The 15,328-nt window shown below is 41.6% G+C and overlaps 1 protein-coding gene across 4 annotated transcripts; it reads left to right on the top strand.

Annotated features, from left to right (window-relative positions):
- Positions 1-1,574: 1,574 nt before the first annotated feature.
- On the top strand, positions 1,575-15,287 carry snphb (syntaphilin b). 4 transcript variants are annotated; one of them, XM_037266084.1, is made up of 7 exons: positions 1,575-1,773; positions 4,254-4,366; positions 5,299-5,451; positions 8,482-8,652; positions 9,396-9,503; positions 9,845-9,994; positions 10,101-15,287. In XM_037266084.1, the coding sequence occupies exons 2-7, from the start codon at positions 4,317-4,319 to the stop codon at positions 11,935-11,937; spliced, it is 2,469 nt and encodes an 822-aa protein (XP_037121979.1). In that variant the 5' UTR covers positions 1,575-1,773; positions 4,254-4,316; the 3' UTR covers positions 11,938-15,287. The 4 variants fall into 4 exon arrangements, with proteins under 4 accessions (XP_037121979.1, XP_037121989.1, XP_037122008.1 ...); XM_037266094.1 differs by lacking the exon at positions 5,299-5,451 and having other exon boundaries at positions 1,576-1,773; XM_037266113.1 differs by lacking the exons at positions 5,299-5,451; positions 8,482-8,652 and having other exon boundaries at positions 1,576-1,773.
- The last annotated feature ends 41 nt before the right edge of the window (positions 15,288-15,328 follow it).

The following is a 15,328-nucleotide window of genomic DNA, read 5'->3' as shown; positions in this document are numbered from 1 at the left end:
GCAAGGCCGCTACTTTTCTTCTGTCACATGTTATGCAGTTTAAGGTTCAGGTCTGCAGTCACGGGATAATGAGGGCCCCAGCAGAAAATATTGCAGGGATGGCACTACACTGAGGCTTGGGATGCTATAGCCCTATTAGAAATCTGTGTAGCCCCACTTAAGCCGGTACAGCAATTTATTTGATATTCTAATATATATTTTGAAATTATTTTGTATGTATTAGTCAAGACTAAAAGGAGTATTGGCCAATACAGGAGAGAAAGCAATACTAGAGCCGTGCTTGACATATGTTGATTTTGAAGTGGCCAAGCCCAGTTCTTCGATGGTTGAGTCTCACACAGTCTTTTAGGGGCAATTCCATGCACTGATCTGATCTGCTACTCCAGGCTTTGAAGATGTAGAGGTTGGAATCATAGAGGCCTGAACATAGTATAATAATTGTGAGGCAGTCTTACCACTAGGGCAGAGTGCCACCATTTTTCCATCCATCCATTTTCTGTACCGCTTGTCCCCACGGGGGTCGCGTCCGTGCTGGAGCCTATCCCAGCAGTCATCAGGCAGTAGGCGGAGGACACCCTGAACTGGTTGCCAGCCAATCGCAGGGCACACAGAGACGAACAACCATTCGCACTCGCACCTAGGGACAATTTGGAGTGCTCAATCGGCCTACCAGGCATGTTTTTGGGATGTGGGAGGAAACCGGAGTGCCTGGAGAAAACCCACGCGGGCAAGGGGAGAACATGCAAACTCCGCACAGGGAGGGCCCAAGGTGGAATCAAACCCGCACCCTCCTGACTGTGAGGCGGGCGTGCTAACCAGCCGCCTGGCCACCATTTTTAAAAATTCTAATTATCTTGATTTTAGTACAAATAACTCCAGCTCACCTTTGGCTTTTATATTTGTGAGGATTACACATAGGATAAATGTGTCTGTATAGTCCACAGCAGCAGCTCCACCAGTTTTTATGCAATTTAAATTTTGGGAAAACGGTTGTATTATTATCATTATCATTATCATTATCAATAGTATTATTATTATTATTATTATTATTATTATTATTGTTTATTATTACTATTGGTCGTGCAGTCGAGCGTTTGCGAAAAATGATCCATGAGTGACATCTGTTGGACAATAGTACGCCTTGCATTTGTTATCAAACGTTATCTGCAACACTTCAATGTGTCCGCTAGTCAACAGCACATGCAAAGTTGCTGCGTATTTAAAATGCTTTGTGAATACTTTATGAATGGCCTTGATAGTTAATAACGTCACCGCATTTATTCACTGATTAATGAGTGCATTGAACTTTGTGTCATGAATATCCTCACCCAAATCCTCACCTCAACAAAATCTACATGTCATATGCAAAACATGACCAAACGAAAGTAATACCAGACAAGTTAAAATAAATGAACTCACAATTATTAAACAATGAAAGACTAATCAGAAATGACACAATATGTCGTGATATGAAAATCATCTTGCACCATTTTAGTCTCATTTTCCTTTAAATAATGTGACGTAACATGACGCAGAAGTCTCACTCTCTATCCACAATCCGCTTGTGTAGTGTGTGCATGCATCAATCCAGTGCACACCTCTTGCCTCCGCCCCTCTCCCCCTTAGGAGCGCACCTCCTCCCCCTCCTCCTGTGCCAACATCCCCTCTGCATCCCGCAGAGCCCTCGGCCACGGGAAAACATCCCCCCCAAAACGGAGCTCCTGAAGCCGAGGGCGGACTAACGCAAGCGTACGCAAAAGGGGGAGTCAGCTGGTAAGAAGCCCGATGCATGGTTTTATCATTGGAAGCCGCCGGTGGATGCAGTATGAATGGATTTTGTGTGCGTGCATCAAGGACACGACTTAAATGTACACAAGCTGCATGTCTTGTTTTGGAAGGCTCTCGACGGCACTGTCAGTTTATTTTGAAAGGGAGATGATGCTTCGCTGTTATGCCTGTCGGCTAGAAGCTCACCCTCCTTGCAGTGTGTGCTGTCAGCCACGCCATTATACAAACGTAAGGTTGGTAAAGAGGCATGCACGGTGCACAACCGTATTAGTGGCGTCCATGATAGCGGGCCCTGAAGTCGTGACAGATTTCCTGGCGCAGCAGTTTGACCTTGCAGCATTTCTGCCAGTGGGGACACACCTGACGGATGACACCAGCTTTTTTTATTAATTTTTTTCCAAACATTAAGAAGTGAGTACAAATCGTGATTTGAAGGCACGAGATGATTTTGTGGAGGCAAAATAACTTAAGGAGAGAAAAACATTGCTGTTTAATACATCAAAACATATCATAACAATACCCAGATGCCATAGAAATATGCCCCCTAGTGTCTGTGAGCAGCATAGACATGACTTATGATGACGATGCAACAGAAGGCCGCTTGTTTCTTTTTCTATATGCGTGACAATAGTATTGATTTGTGGCAAAAATGTGAAAATCACCGAGATTCAAGAAATTTCAATATTCTTTTATTCCTGCTGCTGTCTATTTAATAAGATCTATTTTAACACACCAGTGTTATTCTACATTATTCTCATTTATTGACATCGAACATTCAATCAAAATCCCCAATTATCATGCAAAATACACTTCAGTGGCTGTAAGGAGTCTCAAAGAGGCCATCAGAACGATATTAGATGCATTGTAAGTGCTCTGAAGCATCACTACTTGTTTTCAATGCCATCCACGTTGCCGCCAAGTCAAAAAAAGATAATCATAAACTCCTTGGTGGGTGCAAGTGAAGTAATAGCATTTAAATGTGACATCCATATAAGTGAAGCAGTTGGAATACCCGTCTTGTTTCTGTTTAGAAACGGGACTCCCTCCTCAGTAGTTGTAACGCTACTATTTATCTTGGAAAGATGAATGTAGCATCACATCACACTGAATGATGACAGATGAAGGAAAACAAATACACATGCAGTCTCCGCCCACGAGCTATTTCTGGGATTCACTTCTTAATAGTGTGATCATATTGGCCGCACCAGATAGAGGACAGTGCACAGCCGACCTCATTATTCACTTTATAGCATGTCTCAATGACTTTGTTAGACATGTTAGTCATGTTATGTACATAAAAGAGCTATGCAAAGTGCTTCAATGGGTGACTGGTGATGTTGTGTATCAATAATCAAAATAGCAATTTCAGTTTTTAAATGCAAAATATTGTGATTCGTTTCACAGTTAAAACTGTTTCCAGGTGACTTAATAAAAGGTCAGGCATTAATTGTTGATAATACACATTTCAAGACTTTTAGCACACTTAATATTCGCTTTTTAAAATTCTGGTTGAAATCATTCACCTTTTGTTTTTTGGTAGGGGGGTTCCGTTTCATGCAAATGAGCTATAGTTGCACAAACAAAGAGTGAAGCTGACTGTGCAGTCTGTGCGTGGAATGACTCATCATGTTTCAGTCTGATTAGATGTAGAGAGATGCAGTGCTGCAATCAGCCTATTCTATTAAAGTGGTACCTTGAACTTGCGGCATCAGCTTGGAATAAGGTCTAGTGAGGCATGGGATGCTCATTAAGACTCAAGTCACAAAATGAAAGATATTAGATTTTATTATTATATTATATAACAATTTTCTGTTGGTGCTCAAGGAAGCAGATATTGGCCAGAACGCTGGGCCATAGCAATTCTGTTGTCAAGATCTGTCACAGTTCATTTCCTTGTTTTAGTGTCATAGTTTCGGCTCGCCCCTCCCCTCCTGTGTTACCTCAATCAATGTAATCACAGTCACCTTCCTCTTGTGACCTGTCTTGTATTTAAGTCCTGTCTGCGGGTCACTCCCTGTCGGATTGTTTGCGTCTGATGTTGTTCTTGTTTCTTTTGGGTCCTGTCTTTGCTAGTTCTGTTTTGGTTAGCCAGTCTGTCGGTCGGTCCGTTACGGTATGTCAGTTTGCATGTTCTGTTAGTTTGTTCCACTTATCCTCTCTTCCAATTCCCTTTCCCTTCAGTAAATCCTGGTTCAAGCTGCATTTGGTCGCCCGGCTCCACTCATTCCTGACACTTATATCGTGTACGAATAGTACTGGACCACCTAGGACACCTCTCATCTTGTGCTAACGTTGGCGCTCATGTTATTGGGTGCGGTTTTGGGGACGGGAGTGTTGACTTGACTCAGTATTTCAAGACCTCCGGAGATGATTGCAATAGTGTGTGTGTGTGTGTGTGTCCAAAATTCAAACATTTGAATGTCACTCCGGAATTTCTTTTACATCTTTTTCCTCTTTTCAACAAGGCTCGTCAGCCAGCTGATAAGAAGACAGTGGGAATAGCAGAAGCTGGAAGACTGCCTGGACTCATGTCAGCCCCTGCTCCAGCCAGTCGGAGGTCTGCATCGAGCTCTCGCCGGTAGGTCTGCAACAGACAAAAGGTTACCAATGCAGGTCTTAATGAGCTCACATTTATACAAAATTCTTACATTCATATTTTAATTGTGTTGTACTTGGGGAAACTTCGGGGCTCCAATATATTCATAGTCATATATGTAAATATTTTTTTATTTTCACATATATTTTTATTTTAAAAACATCGCCATGACAACATTTGCCAGGTGTGAATACTGTACAAAAGACATTTCTGGCAACCTAAACATTATTTTAATGCATTATTCACCTATTCATTAATATTACAAGAATGAACAACCTTTAATTAAATGTGTTTCATGAGCTGGTCAGCCACAAAACTGACTCAGCCCTCTCTCAGTTTTCTTCTATTGAGTCAGCAGTTTGTCTAACTTGATCTGTTTCTGTCCAGTCTCATTGTGTCAGCTGTGGCTTAGATAATGTGATGACAAGTTTAAAATCTGCCTGGTGGTCAGACACCTCGCACCTGCTGACCAGCAAAATACAAATGTTTGTTTATGATTATGTTTTTCCTTCAGCCATTGCTTAAAATATTAGGAAAAAAAGAAATACATACAAAGAACAAAACAATGTGATGTTATGCATTCTCATTTAACTATTAGGATTAAGTTGAAAATGAGAAGAAATGATTCCATTCAAATGAAGCAGTTCACACACAGATTTGCATCTACATTTTATTGTTACTTTTAAATTACACAGTTTATGTATTACCGAGTGCATTCCATACATGACACTCTACTCATAGTTACACGTTTGTCTACAAAGCGTGTGGCTGCAGGTGCAAACAGGCTGTGTGTAGAGCAGCCGTTACAACAATGCAGGAGTCGTGGTGGTGGTGTTGCCATGGCAACAAGCATCTCCAGATGGCTCAACAACGTGGCTTTGGTGTCCCCCTGTTTCTCGTCTCTCCTCTCCCAGATTCAACCCTCTGAAGGCACTGCAGCCCAAACGTCGCTTGCAGCAAATATTGGCCTCCTCGCCCGTCCCGGTCCCCAGGTCGGAGTCCGGGTCGGGGTCGGCCGCACCGGTTGTCACGGCGCCGGTAGCCATTCCGGTGCCGGCCCCCCCTGCGTGAGAAACACCATGGTTCCTCTCTCAAAGAGCATGCACCATAGCTGTTGCAGCTTTGGCATGCCTCGTAACCACGAAAACAACAACATTCACAAAAACAGCACGTGCTACAATGCTGTTTTTGCTCCCACGCTGATCTAGGATCAGGGTTTCCCCCCTCAGATTGTACTGATTGGATGCAGTTTATTTTTTCTAAGAGTCTGGATTATTAGTGTCTAATATGTAAAAACTCAAATGACATTCTGGACCAACAAAATATGATACTCATCCTCCCGAGTGAAGTTCTGCAAGAACTACGATGAGGGAAACCTTGAGCCACTCACAGTTGATCTGCACAAGGTAGATCTGCACTGTAATGCTCAAGCATATTGATGATGCTTGTGATTAACGGCCCCCTGCACTATTCGCAAAACAGCTGTTTTGTGCTTGAAAGATAAAACTGTGATCACCGGTGCGCAGTGGCGATTTTGCAGAATGATTTTGCGCCGTGGAATTCTGAAGTCAATTTAAAATACCAGAAGCAATACAGAAAGGAGGAATGCAATTCAGAAGACACACACAAAGGAAATTACTACGAGACCACTTTATATCACGGCTCTGTAATGAATATAAATTATAAAGATTTTTTTTCATTACTTTCCCAAGCCCAGATCATCCCTGTCCTGCCCTAAAATACATTTTTCTGAGTTGAATAGGTATCTTTTTGCTGGAAAATACCCCCAAGTGGCAAGTAATTGTAAATATGAAGTGAAATGAATTCATTTATTTTTATTAATTTTAAAAAATGCTAATTTCTCTTCTTTCTTTTTTTTACATTTTGACAATAAAAGTTGAACAGAATGCCCCAAATTATTCCTACTCTTTCTGTAACATTCAATGTTTAAAGGTTATTAAAATGTTCCAAATTAACCAATACAAAAATTGCACTGGTCAACAGAAAATTTGAATCCGAGATGGCTTCATATTCAAATTTATTAAAAGTTTGTTATATTTTAGCACAAATTCAGTCCATCAATTAAACTGATTAATTACTGCCTCATATTTCTTAAAGTGCAATTGTTTGAGTCATTTTCTTTGTGCGTGTGAATCTTCATACTAGAAAGTGTATTCCCGCCAGCTCTCCTCAGCTTTATGTGTTGTGCAAAGGAACACTGTTATTATACTTTTGTCTCACGAATCGGTTCCTTCAGAACATTTTGTTTCCATTTAAATACGCCACTGCTGGTGATCACTGGTTCCCAAAAGTTGCTCAGTCAACTCTGCTCACAGTCGGTGAGTCACCAAATGACCTGTAACGCGTCTCTTTGCATGGTAGCTTTGGGATTGCTATTAACGCTTGCCAACATTATGTCCAAAATTATTCAAATGCTTTCTCAATACTGGTAAAGCCAATTTTCTTAAAAGTATTACAATGCAACAACTGTAAATTATTAAACATGGCTACATTGGAATTTCCACAAATATCAATTGTGTAAAGTCAAATGAGCAGCCGGTTTACTTGGTCATGAAAAATTAATACATAAACATGCTGTCAAGTAGTATGAGAGGGGAAAAAGACGATAATGTAATGTGCAGTACACTAATGATGCATCTTTTAGTTTGCTAGCCAGGATGCAATCTGTTTAGAATAATGGTTCTAAACCATGCATAAGTTGCAAACAACATCTCAGTTGAAATAATTCCAAATCAGGTTTCATGTTCTTTCTTGGCGAAAGAGAGAAAAATATACGCACAGCATAAGCTTCCAATGTGGCTGCTTCCAAAACTCTTGACCAACTGTCACCAAAATGTATGTGCGCATGTCAAGGCATGTGTAAAGTATTTCCTGAAAATATTAGAACAAAACTCGTTTTTTTTTTTTATTCACTAAGTAATGTTGCCTCTTCTAGTTGTTTTTTTTTTTTTTTTTTGCATGCCTGCTTCTGTCAACGTTGCTCTCTGAACATGCTCAACATCGCTTGTCGATGCAGGATGTTGAGTGTGGCTGCAAACTTGACGTCCTGGCGGTGAACAATTAGATGAGGTCTCTTTGCTCTGACAAAGCTTTTAGAAACCGCCTCTCGTGGATGCACTCAACGTTTGAGTGCATCTTAATATTTAGCCTCTTAGGCCATGTCCACCAAAACATTTGTCTTTTTTAAAGCATAGATTTTACAGAGCAGGCTCATTTCCTTTGTGAGACATGTTTTGTAATGTTACTGTATATAGTATCAAGCAGTGATGAGCAAGGCCCCCTCTGTAGGCTTTAACACCATTGCAAGAAATGACCTTCATTTACAACCTAAACTGTAAAATTTGTCCCATCAAATGTTATCAACTTTTTTCCCCCCAACAGTCTATTTTCTTAATTTACATCTCTTTTGGTTACACTGCTTTCAGTACGTGTATGTTAGATTTTTGCATCAAAATCCAACCTAAGGCTCAGGGCCTTCTATATAGTTAGTGCTGTCTGATGTATCTTAAATTATATTAGCAAAAGGACTGTTCCCTTAGCCAAGCAAAATTCAAATTCAGGGCAACAATGACATGATTGCTGTCCTTTGATTGGCTAGTCAGACTAAGTCAAGTAAGACGAACTGCTCCAGATCATGTCGATGGCACAGGTGTTGGAAAGTTGGTTTGCTCGCTAATTAGTTAACCGAAATGAGTTAACCCTATCAAACGCAAAACACAGGCTATGGAAGAAAGCAACCAAGAAACCACTTTGAAAAGAATTGCATATCATATTTATTGTCAGTGTAAGCTTTACAGTCCACTTGAATTGGGTATAAATAGGACCTCCAGATTCTACAGAGCTGCAGCGGAACATACTTTGTAAACCTCTGCTGCTACCTACAGCACTGCTTTGTTATGCCTGCAAATGTCTTTTCACAACATTTTAGACTGCAAATCTGTAATGAGGCTTTTAGTGAAATACTCGTGTATTTGTGGACATAGCCCAAATGAATGGTTGTGTTCTTTAAGATGCACATCATGTGGTCCAGTGTCCTGTGAGACCTAACACCTTGTCATCTCTGCCTGGTGTGTCAGGTTTGACTATTGCAGGTTGATAGAGCTAGACTACGTTCCCATGGAGACAGGTTACATGGTGTCAATGCGTCCGACTAAAGGCTATGCATCCAGCGCAAAAGGACACGCTTCCACCAAGTCCCCGGAGCGACATAGCCGTCCAACAAACTCCCCCTCTACCCCTCGCTCCCGGTCTGTCCAGAGCCTTTTCTCTGTGGTCCACACTCTGCAGCATGGGAATGATATGACACATCATGCTGTGTGAATGATTCATTGTGCTGTTACATTGTGTGAAACACAAGTGGAAGGTGTTACCATAGCCTCGTATGCAGTCTGATCTGTTTGTCACCTTCATTTGCAACCCTTTGCATAGTGAGTTTCTAGACTACAGTGGACCCTCAGAAAGACGAAAGACTGTCAATTCTCTTGGAAAAATGATTGAAAAGTAAAAACTTGGGCTCAAGGAGAAATTAAATAAAACAAAACAGTTCTTTTTTTTTTTTACTTTGTTTTACGCTAACGAAACAATTAACTGCGGTGTACCATATTTTCGGATGCCGGAAGTTCAACCCCTGGAACTAATTCATTACTGTTTATTTATAGTCCTTATGGGAAAATACAACTTTGTGTTTGAGAACCGAGTGTCCAGTGTATTCCAAAGAGTGATCTTGTCTGGCTTTTTGTTCGTATCCCATTTCAGTACATTTTGGCTTTTTCATAACACGAACCCATCCCAATGGATTTATTTCTACTGTAGTTCACAAATGTGGTTTTGTGGCAACACTGAGCTTTTGTGCGTGTTTGTGTGTATTTGGCACCAACTCTTATTTGTTATTTGGCACATTTTATTTTCCTCAAACAGCTCACAGGTGACCTTCACAGGGTTGTCTGGAAGGTGTTATAACCTGATTTTCTCCTTTTCTATTTGGAACCAGGCGGTCTCCTGCAGGCCCCAGTAACAGGGATCCTCATGGTAATGCCTCCCTCAGTAGCAGCAGCAACTCTGGCTCTTGTAAAGGCAGCGACTGCAGCCCGACCAAAGGGTAAGAAGATGTTTTGTTGTACGGACTACATACAAACCCACACTCTCAACCTTTTACCCACGTAGTATGTATATAAGGGTTAAACCTTTATCTTCCAATACCTCTACATCAACTCCAAACCATTCCAAACCTTCCCAATACAATACAGCATTTCACAAGAAAAATTCATCAATTACACAACAAACAAACTATGTAGAAATAAACTACATATACTCACCAGAGATGTTTATTATTGATACACAACATCTGCACAGAATTCAGACTCAGAGTTCAGACCCCATAACCCCAAAAAGATTTTGAAAACATATCCCGTTTGTTTTCCATCGTTTTGTGTCCCATAGACGTCACCAAAAGTACATCTCATGTACAGACAACCATGGTATTCGGCCCCCGCCACCAGAACAGTACCTCACACCTCTGCAGCAGAAAGAGGTGTGTATCCGGCACTTGCGGGCCAGGCTAAAAGAAACCATCAACACACTGCAAGACAGGTTAGCATTGAGAATCTATCCCAGATTCTTCTTTTTTACGGTTACTCTCTAATTTCATTTTACTTCCTTACTTCTGTGATGACTTTTTTTCCATTTACCTTCTTAGGGACACAGAGATAGATGAGTTGAGAGAAAAGCTTTACAAAATGCAGGAGGACTGGGTGGAGGAGGAGTGCCACCGCGTGGAGGCTCAGCTGGCCCTGAAGGAGGCGCGACTGGAGATCCAGCAACTTAAACAGGCCGTAGATACGGTCCGCGACAGGTTGAGCGATGCCGGGGGATTCAGCGGTGACATCGGGGTCCAAAAGTATTTTCAAGACATCAACACTCAAAACCACAAGCTCGAGAACCTGCTGCTCAACATGGAATTAGCTCAGGTGGGATTAGCCAAGGATGGGGAAGCCATAGCAGGCCGTCGGACCCGTGTCGGGGGTTCGGCGCCAGCGTCAGTGTCTGGGGAAAGTCCAGGCGGAATACCAAAACCAGCAATAGGAGGAAGAGGCTCTTGTTCTTGTGATGCATCGCCAGCTCGTTCTCTGACCCGTAGCTCCACCTACACCAAACTGAGTGATCAAGCGGCAAACCGAAATGGCAACAGCGCCGATTTTCCTGGTCTTTCAGCTGATGGCACTCAGGATAGTGGCTTTGTATGCTGTGGGGACAGCAACAGTGTCCCGAGCCGGGCTGACTTGCTCCTAGAGGCCGCCTTCCTCTCGGAGGAAACTGCTTCATTGCTCAACTCCTACGCACAAACCTTTTCCCGCGCCACATCCAACTCTTTACCTCACACATACTCCCAAACCTTACCTCATTCTTTCCCTCACAACCTGTCGGTGCCCCACACGATGCCGCACTCGGCCACCTATGAGAAGCTGGGCGAACGCCAGTCAACATTTCGTTGCGGTTTAGGTGGAGGTGGCTGCATGAGCCATCCCTGCTTGTCACACCACCTGTACCTACATCCCCTACGCGAGACGGGCATTCAGACCGAGAGCTGTCCCATCCCAGCGACATCAGGTTGCCCATCAGACTTGGATACCATTGCTGAACAACGTACCTTCAGATCCCAGGCCTGCAGCCCTACTTCCACGTGGATGTCCGATGAAGGAGAGGAAGATATAGACTCCATCACCACCACCACTTCTCTAACCAGATCAACTGTCAGGAGTGCGGCCACAGAGCCGATTCCGTCCTCCAAATTGCCACGGGTTAATTCCATTCCGCGTTCTGCCACTGTGGCCTGTTCCATGGAGAGTCCTTCATGGGAAGGGAAGGAGGGCATGAAGGAAGATACAGAGGAAGAACCTGCTGCAGTGGACAATCAAGGTGAAGTACAGGAACAATCAAAGGACGTAGCACTGTGCAGTTCAGCAGAGAGAAAGGAAGGCCTTTGGATTATAGAGGACAGACCGTTTGGGAAATCCCTGGAAACAGCCAACAGCAATTGCATCCGGGAAGCAGATGGCCTAATTCAGACAGAAACACCAGGACTAAGCCCATGTAGCCCAGAATCCCCACAAGGTGAAGAGCAACCTCACACCTCCCAGCCAAAACGAGTTGTTCCCCACGAGCAGGGGGCTGGTGTCTGCATTGTTTTGGGAGTGCACGACAGCGAGGATGATGAGGAGCCCGAAACCGAAGAGCAAGGCGATCAAGGCAGTGCTTCAGCAGAAGAGGAGGCAGACTCCGCCTCGTGTTCCGAGCCGATACAGAAAAGCTACTGGAGTCGTCACTTCCTAGTGGATCTGCTGGCAGTGGCGATCCCCGTGGTGCCGACAGTGGCGTGGCTGTGCCGGGGTCCGGTTCGAGACGGGCAGCCCATATACCACTTTGGGTCACTGCTGAGAGGCTGCTGCACTGTGGCTCTGCACTCGCTGCGCAGGGGTGGGGGGTTAAGGCATTACCCCGCGGGCGGGGGGGACCTTGGTGGATCTCAGATGTGAGCGTAGTTTCTTCTAAATTCCCTCCATTAGGATGTTCAACCATCACCATACGGCTTTTAATTAGAGAAGGTCTGGTGACACATCATGAACATCTCGCCTTGAAGGATAACTTCGGAAAGAGCTTATGTGCATTAAGTGAAGTGACTGGGTTGTCCCAAGCACTGGTCTGAGGCAATGAGCTGAATGTGCTGATTGAACTGAATGATCAATAATTGGATGTTTATTGCTGATTGTTTCGTTTTTCAAATGCAGGGAAAACTTTCAAGGTTTGTTGCTTGCTCAACATTGCAGACTCACCGATGACTGGAAATAGCACTTTGTTGGATATGTACACCAAATACTCTTTGGTGTATGTTCAAGGACCTGTATCGTCTCCTGTAGACAAACTAAAATCCATTCATTGAGTCAAACTCAAAATCTCATGTCTCTCTTGTGCTTAAAGTTCTTAACAATTCCATTTCAGGTATCATAAATGGGCTTTCAGTATCCCATCTTTTGTGTCTTTTGTTAGCACCCTCAAACTCCAAGTGTCCAGTTTTGTACATATATATTTTTATTTAAGCCTTCCTACCCAAATGCTTTCATTCATCCATCCATTTTCTCTGCTCATCAGAGTCACAAGTCAGCTGGAATCTATCCAAGCTGACTTTTGGTGAGAGACGGGGAACATCCAGAACTTGTCACCAGTCAGGCAGAGTGCCCATATGCTTCCATTCCAAACCAAACTAGCACTTTCATATGACAACCCTTTCCCTCACCAACAAGTTATTAAATGTAGATACTAGCGAGCTGGCACATCACACATTGGCTCAATTTGTCTCCTACTGTGGAACACTCTGCTGTACAGATCTCAAAGTCCTGTTGTCTTGCTCAACTGTCATGTACCCTCCACTTAAGAACAAGTTTCTTCTGCTATGCATTGTACTAGTAGACATAGAATAAAAATAACCATTGCACTTGTAGACAGAGGTCCCTCGGAGGTGGAACACAATCCATTTGTTCAGGTTTGAAATTGTCAGACAGCATCAGTGCAAAAAAAGTTATATTAGTAACTTGTGTGAATGGTAAAACTTACAATAAACACAAATACAACCAAATGTTTATGTAACAAGTCTTACCTTTGTCTATTTATTGGCGCAAATGACATAGCCGTTTTGGCTAACCATTCCTGATACTCTCATGAAAGGTTTTACATTACACACAAAAAATGCTCGAAAAATACAAAGTAGAAAATGAGCTTGCTCAATCTCATCTATTTTGGCATTTTAAATTTGAAGACGGAGTTGTTTAACCACCAAAGGTCAGAAGGTTTTGGGTGTGAAAGTGTTTATTTTGCGACAATGTAAATATGTAAAGGGGTTTAAGTGGGAGACTCAAAAGCTAAGTGATAAACATGTCAACAAAAACAAGAACAGTCTTACACCTTGTGAAATGTAATTTGGAGACGGAATAAGCGACATGAGTTTCTTTCCGTTTTGATTTGCACTATTGTTCACTTTATGAATTGTAAGCAATTACTTGAATTACTGTAGCTGTCCGGTATGCATATGGAACTCATTGTTAATATACAATTTAATATTTTTCATAGCTTATTATGTCCTATCAGTATGGCCATGTGTCCCAGTACTTTTGTCCATACAGTTTACATTTTGGAACGCTGATGTAGTATAACAATAGTGGAAAAGAAGCTGTGGCTATGTAATATTGTGCAAGACATCAGGGACAATCGTGATCGTCATTTGTCATTTCAATGCTGTTGGTCATTAATGATGATGCCCTGGAGACTGCTTAATGACCTCTCCAGGGAACTTGAGAGCTGGGAGAGTGGTCATTAAATGTCATCAACCTGTCATTTGAAATGAAACGTATCTGTTCTAGAAATGAACCTCAAAGTTGAATGACTCATCATCAGTTAAAGGAGACATATGCTGAGGGGTTGTGACATTCCCTCTGTCCTCATGTATGTCGTATATTTGTCCACGTACACATCAGAATGAACAACAGCGAATTGAATTGAAGAAGAAAGTGTGACAAAGTTATTTATTCTATTTATTTATGTTGTTATTATTATTCAGTGCAATTTGACATTGATTACTAGATGTCAATTGAGTTAAATTGACAAAAGTACAGTTTTTGAGAGTTTGACATTACAATTACAAAAATGGAAGATCTGGTTTTAAATTTTTGATTTGACTTAAAATATTTGCCTGTGCAACTCCAGGGAAGAGAAATAGGCATAAAAACATAGCAACAGTATTAAACTTGTGATTGTCTTAATTGCATAAACGTTGATTGAAACATAAATTGCAAGGACTTACTTGTTCAGCAAAATAAAAAAAATAAAAAATTTGGAGGAACACATAAATAAGTTTATAATTTGATGTGTCAAAGAGGTATTTATTCATTCATTTATTCATTCATCGTCAGTTATTTCTGTGACAACTGTGGGTTTTTCTCTAATTAACAGAGGGGTTCTCCAAATTTTGTCTACATGTGTTAAAATATGAAAGTTGATTTTATTTTTTGCGCAAGTTGCCACTTTTCATGTGGTCGACTCTAGTGCGTACAAAAAGTCACAGATTCAATGTGTTCGATGAATTGATCAATTGCATCTGCTCATCATATTTTTTTATTATATATTTTTATTTTAAAATGATATTCTCTGGTTTCTGCTTTGCAAGTTACAATGTGCCTCGTACGGATTTTAATCATTCAAAACAATTAAATCATGCAATTCCTTTCAAATTTGAGGTTCAAGTTTGGGGTAGTTAGTTACATTGCCTCTGTTAATCATGCTCTTGAAAGGGATTTATTTTATTCCCTTATGGTTAAAAGAGAGAGATAGGGAAATAAAACATATTTTTTAATTCCGTATTTTCAGACTTATTTGGTCTTGTAGGAAAATGTGCTACAATCCTTTCCAATATCCTCACACTTCAGAGTGACTTTTAGCTATTTTCTGTCCCACAATGTATCTGGCCTCCCTCTAGTGTCATTCGCCTCTATATGTAATTTACATCACCTATGATATTTCTTATTTCTTGGGAAGACAGATTTGAGAAGCGTTTGTGTTGTTGTCAATGTTATGTCTACTGTCATTTTATCTGTTCCTCTTTGTCTGATGCTGTGCTTACATGTGTACCTGTATGAATGTACTGTAGTTCTTTTCACATCGTACCACTGAGGACATATAATGGCCTTGCTTAGGGACATCAATGCTGTAAATTGGAAACATGTATAACCTAAGATTATTTGAGTTGCAATAGTGTGTAGTCATACAAAACAAATGAATAAGCGACACTCACATTGAAGGCTAAAAGCTCCAAGATATTAAAACAGCATGGAGGAAATTCTTGTGTCTAATCATTCTGATTCAGGGGTGGTGGGAAGG

This window comes from Syngnathus acus, chromosome 2, assembly GCF_901709675.1.
Source record: "Syngnathus acus chromosome 2, fSynAcu1.2, whole genome shotgun sequence".
Classification (NCBI taxonomy): Eukaryota; Metazoa; Chordata; class Actinopteri; order Syngnathiformes; family Syngnathidae; genus Syngnathus; species Syngnathus acus.
The sequence above is the reverse complement of the archived record's forward strand: the minus strand, read 5'-3'. Positions and strand labels throughout refer to the sequence as shown.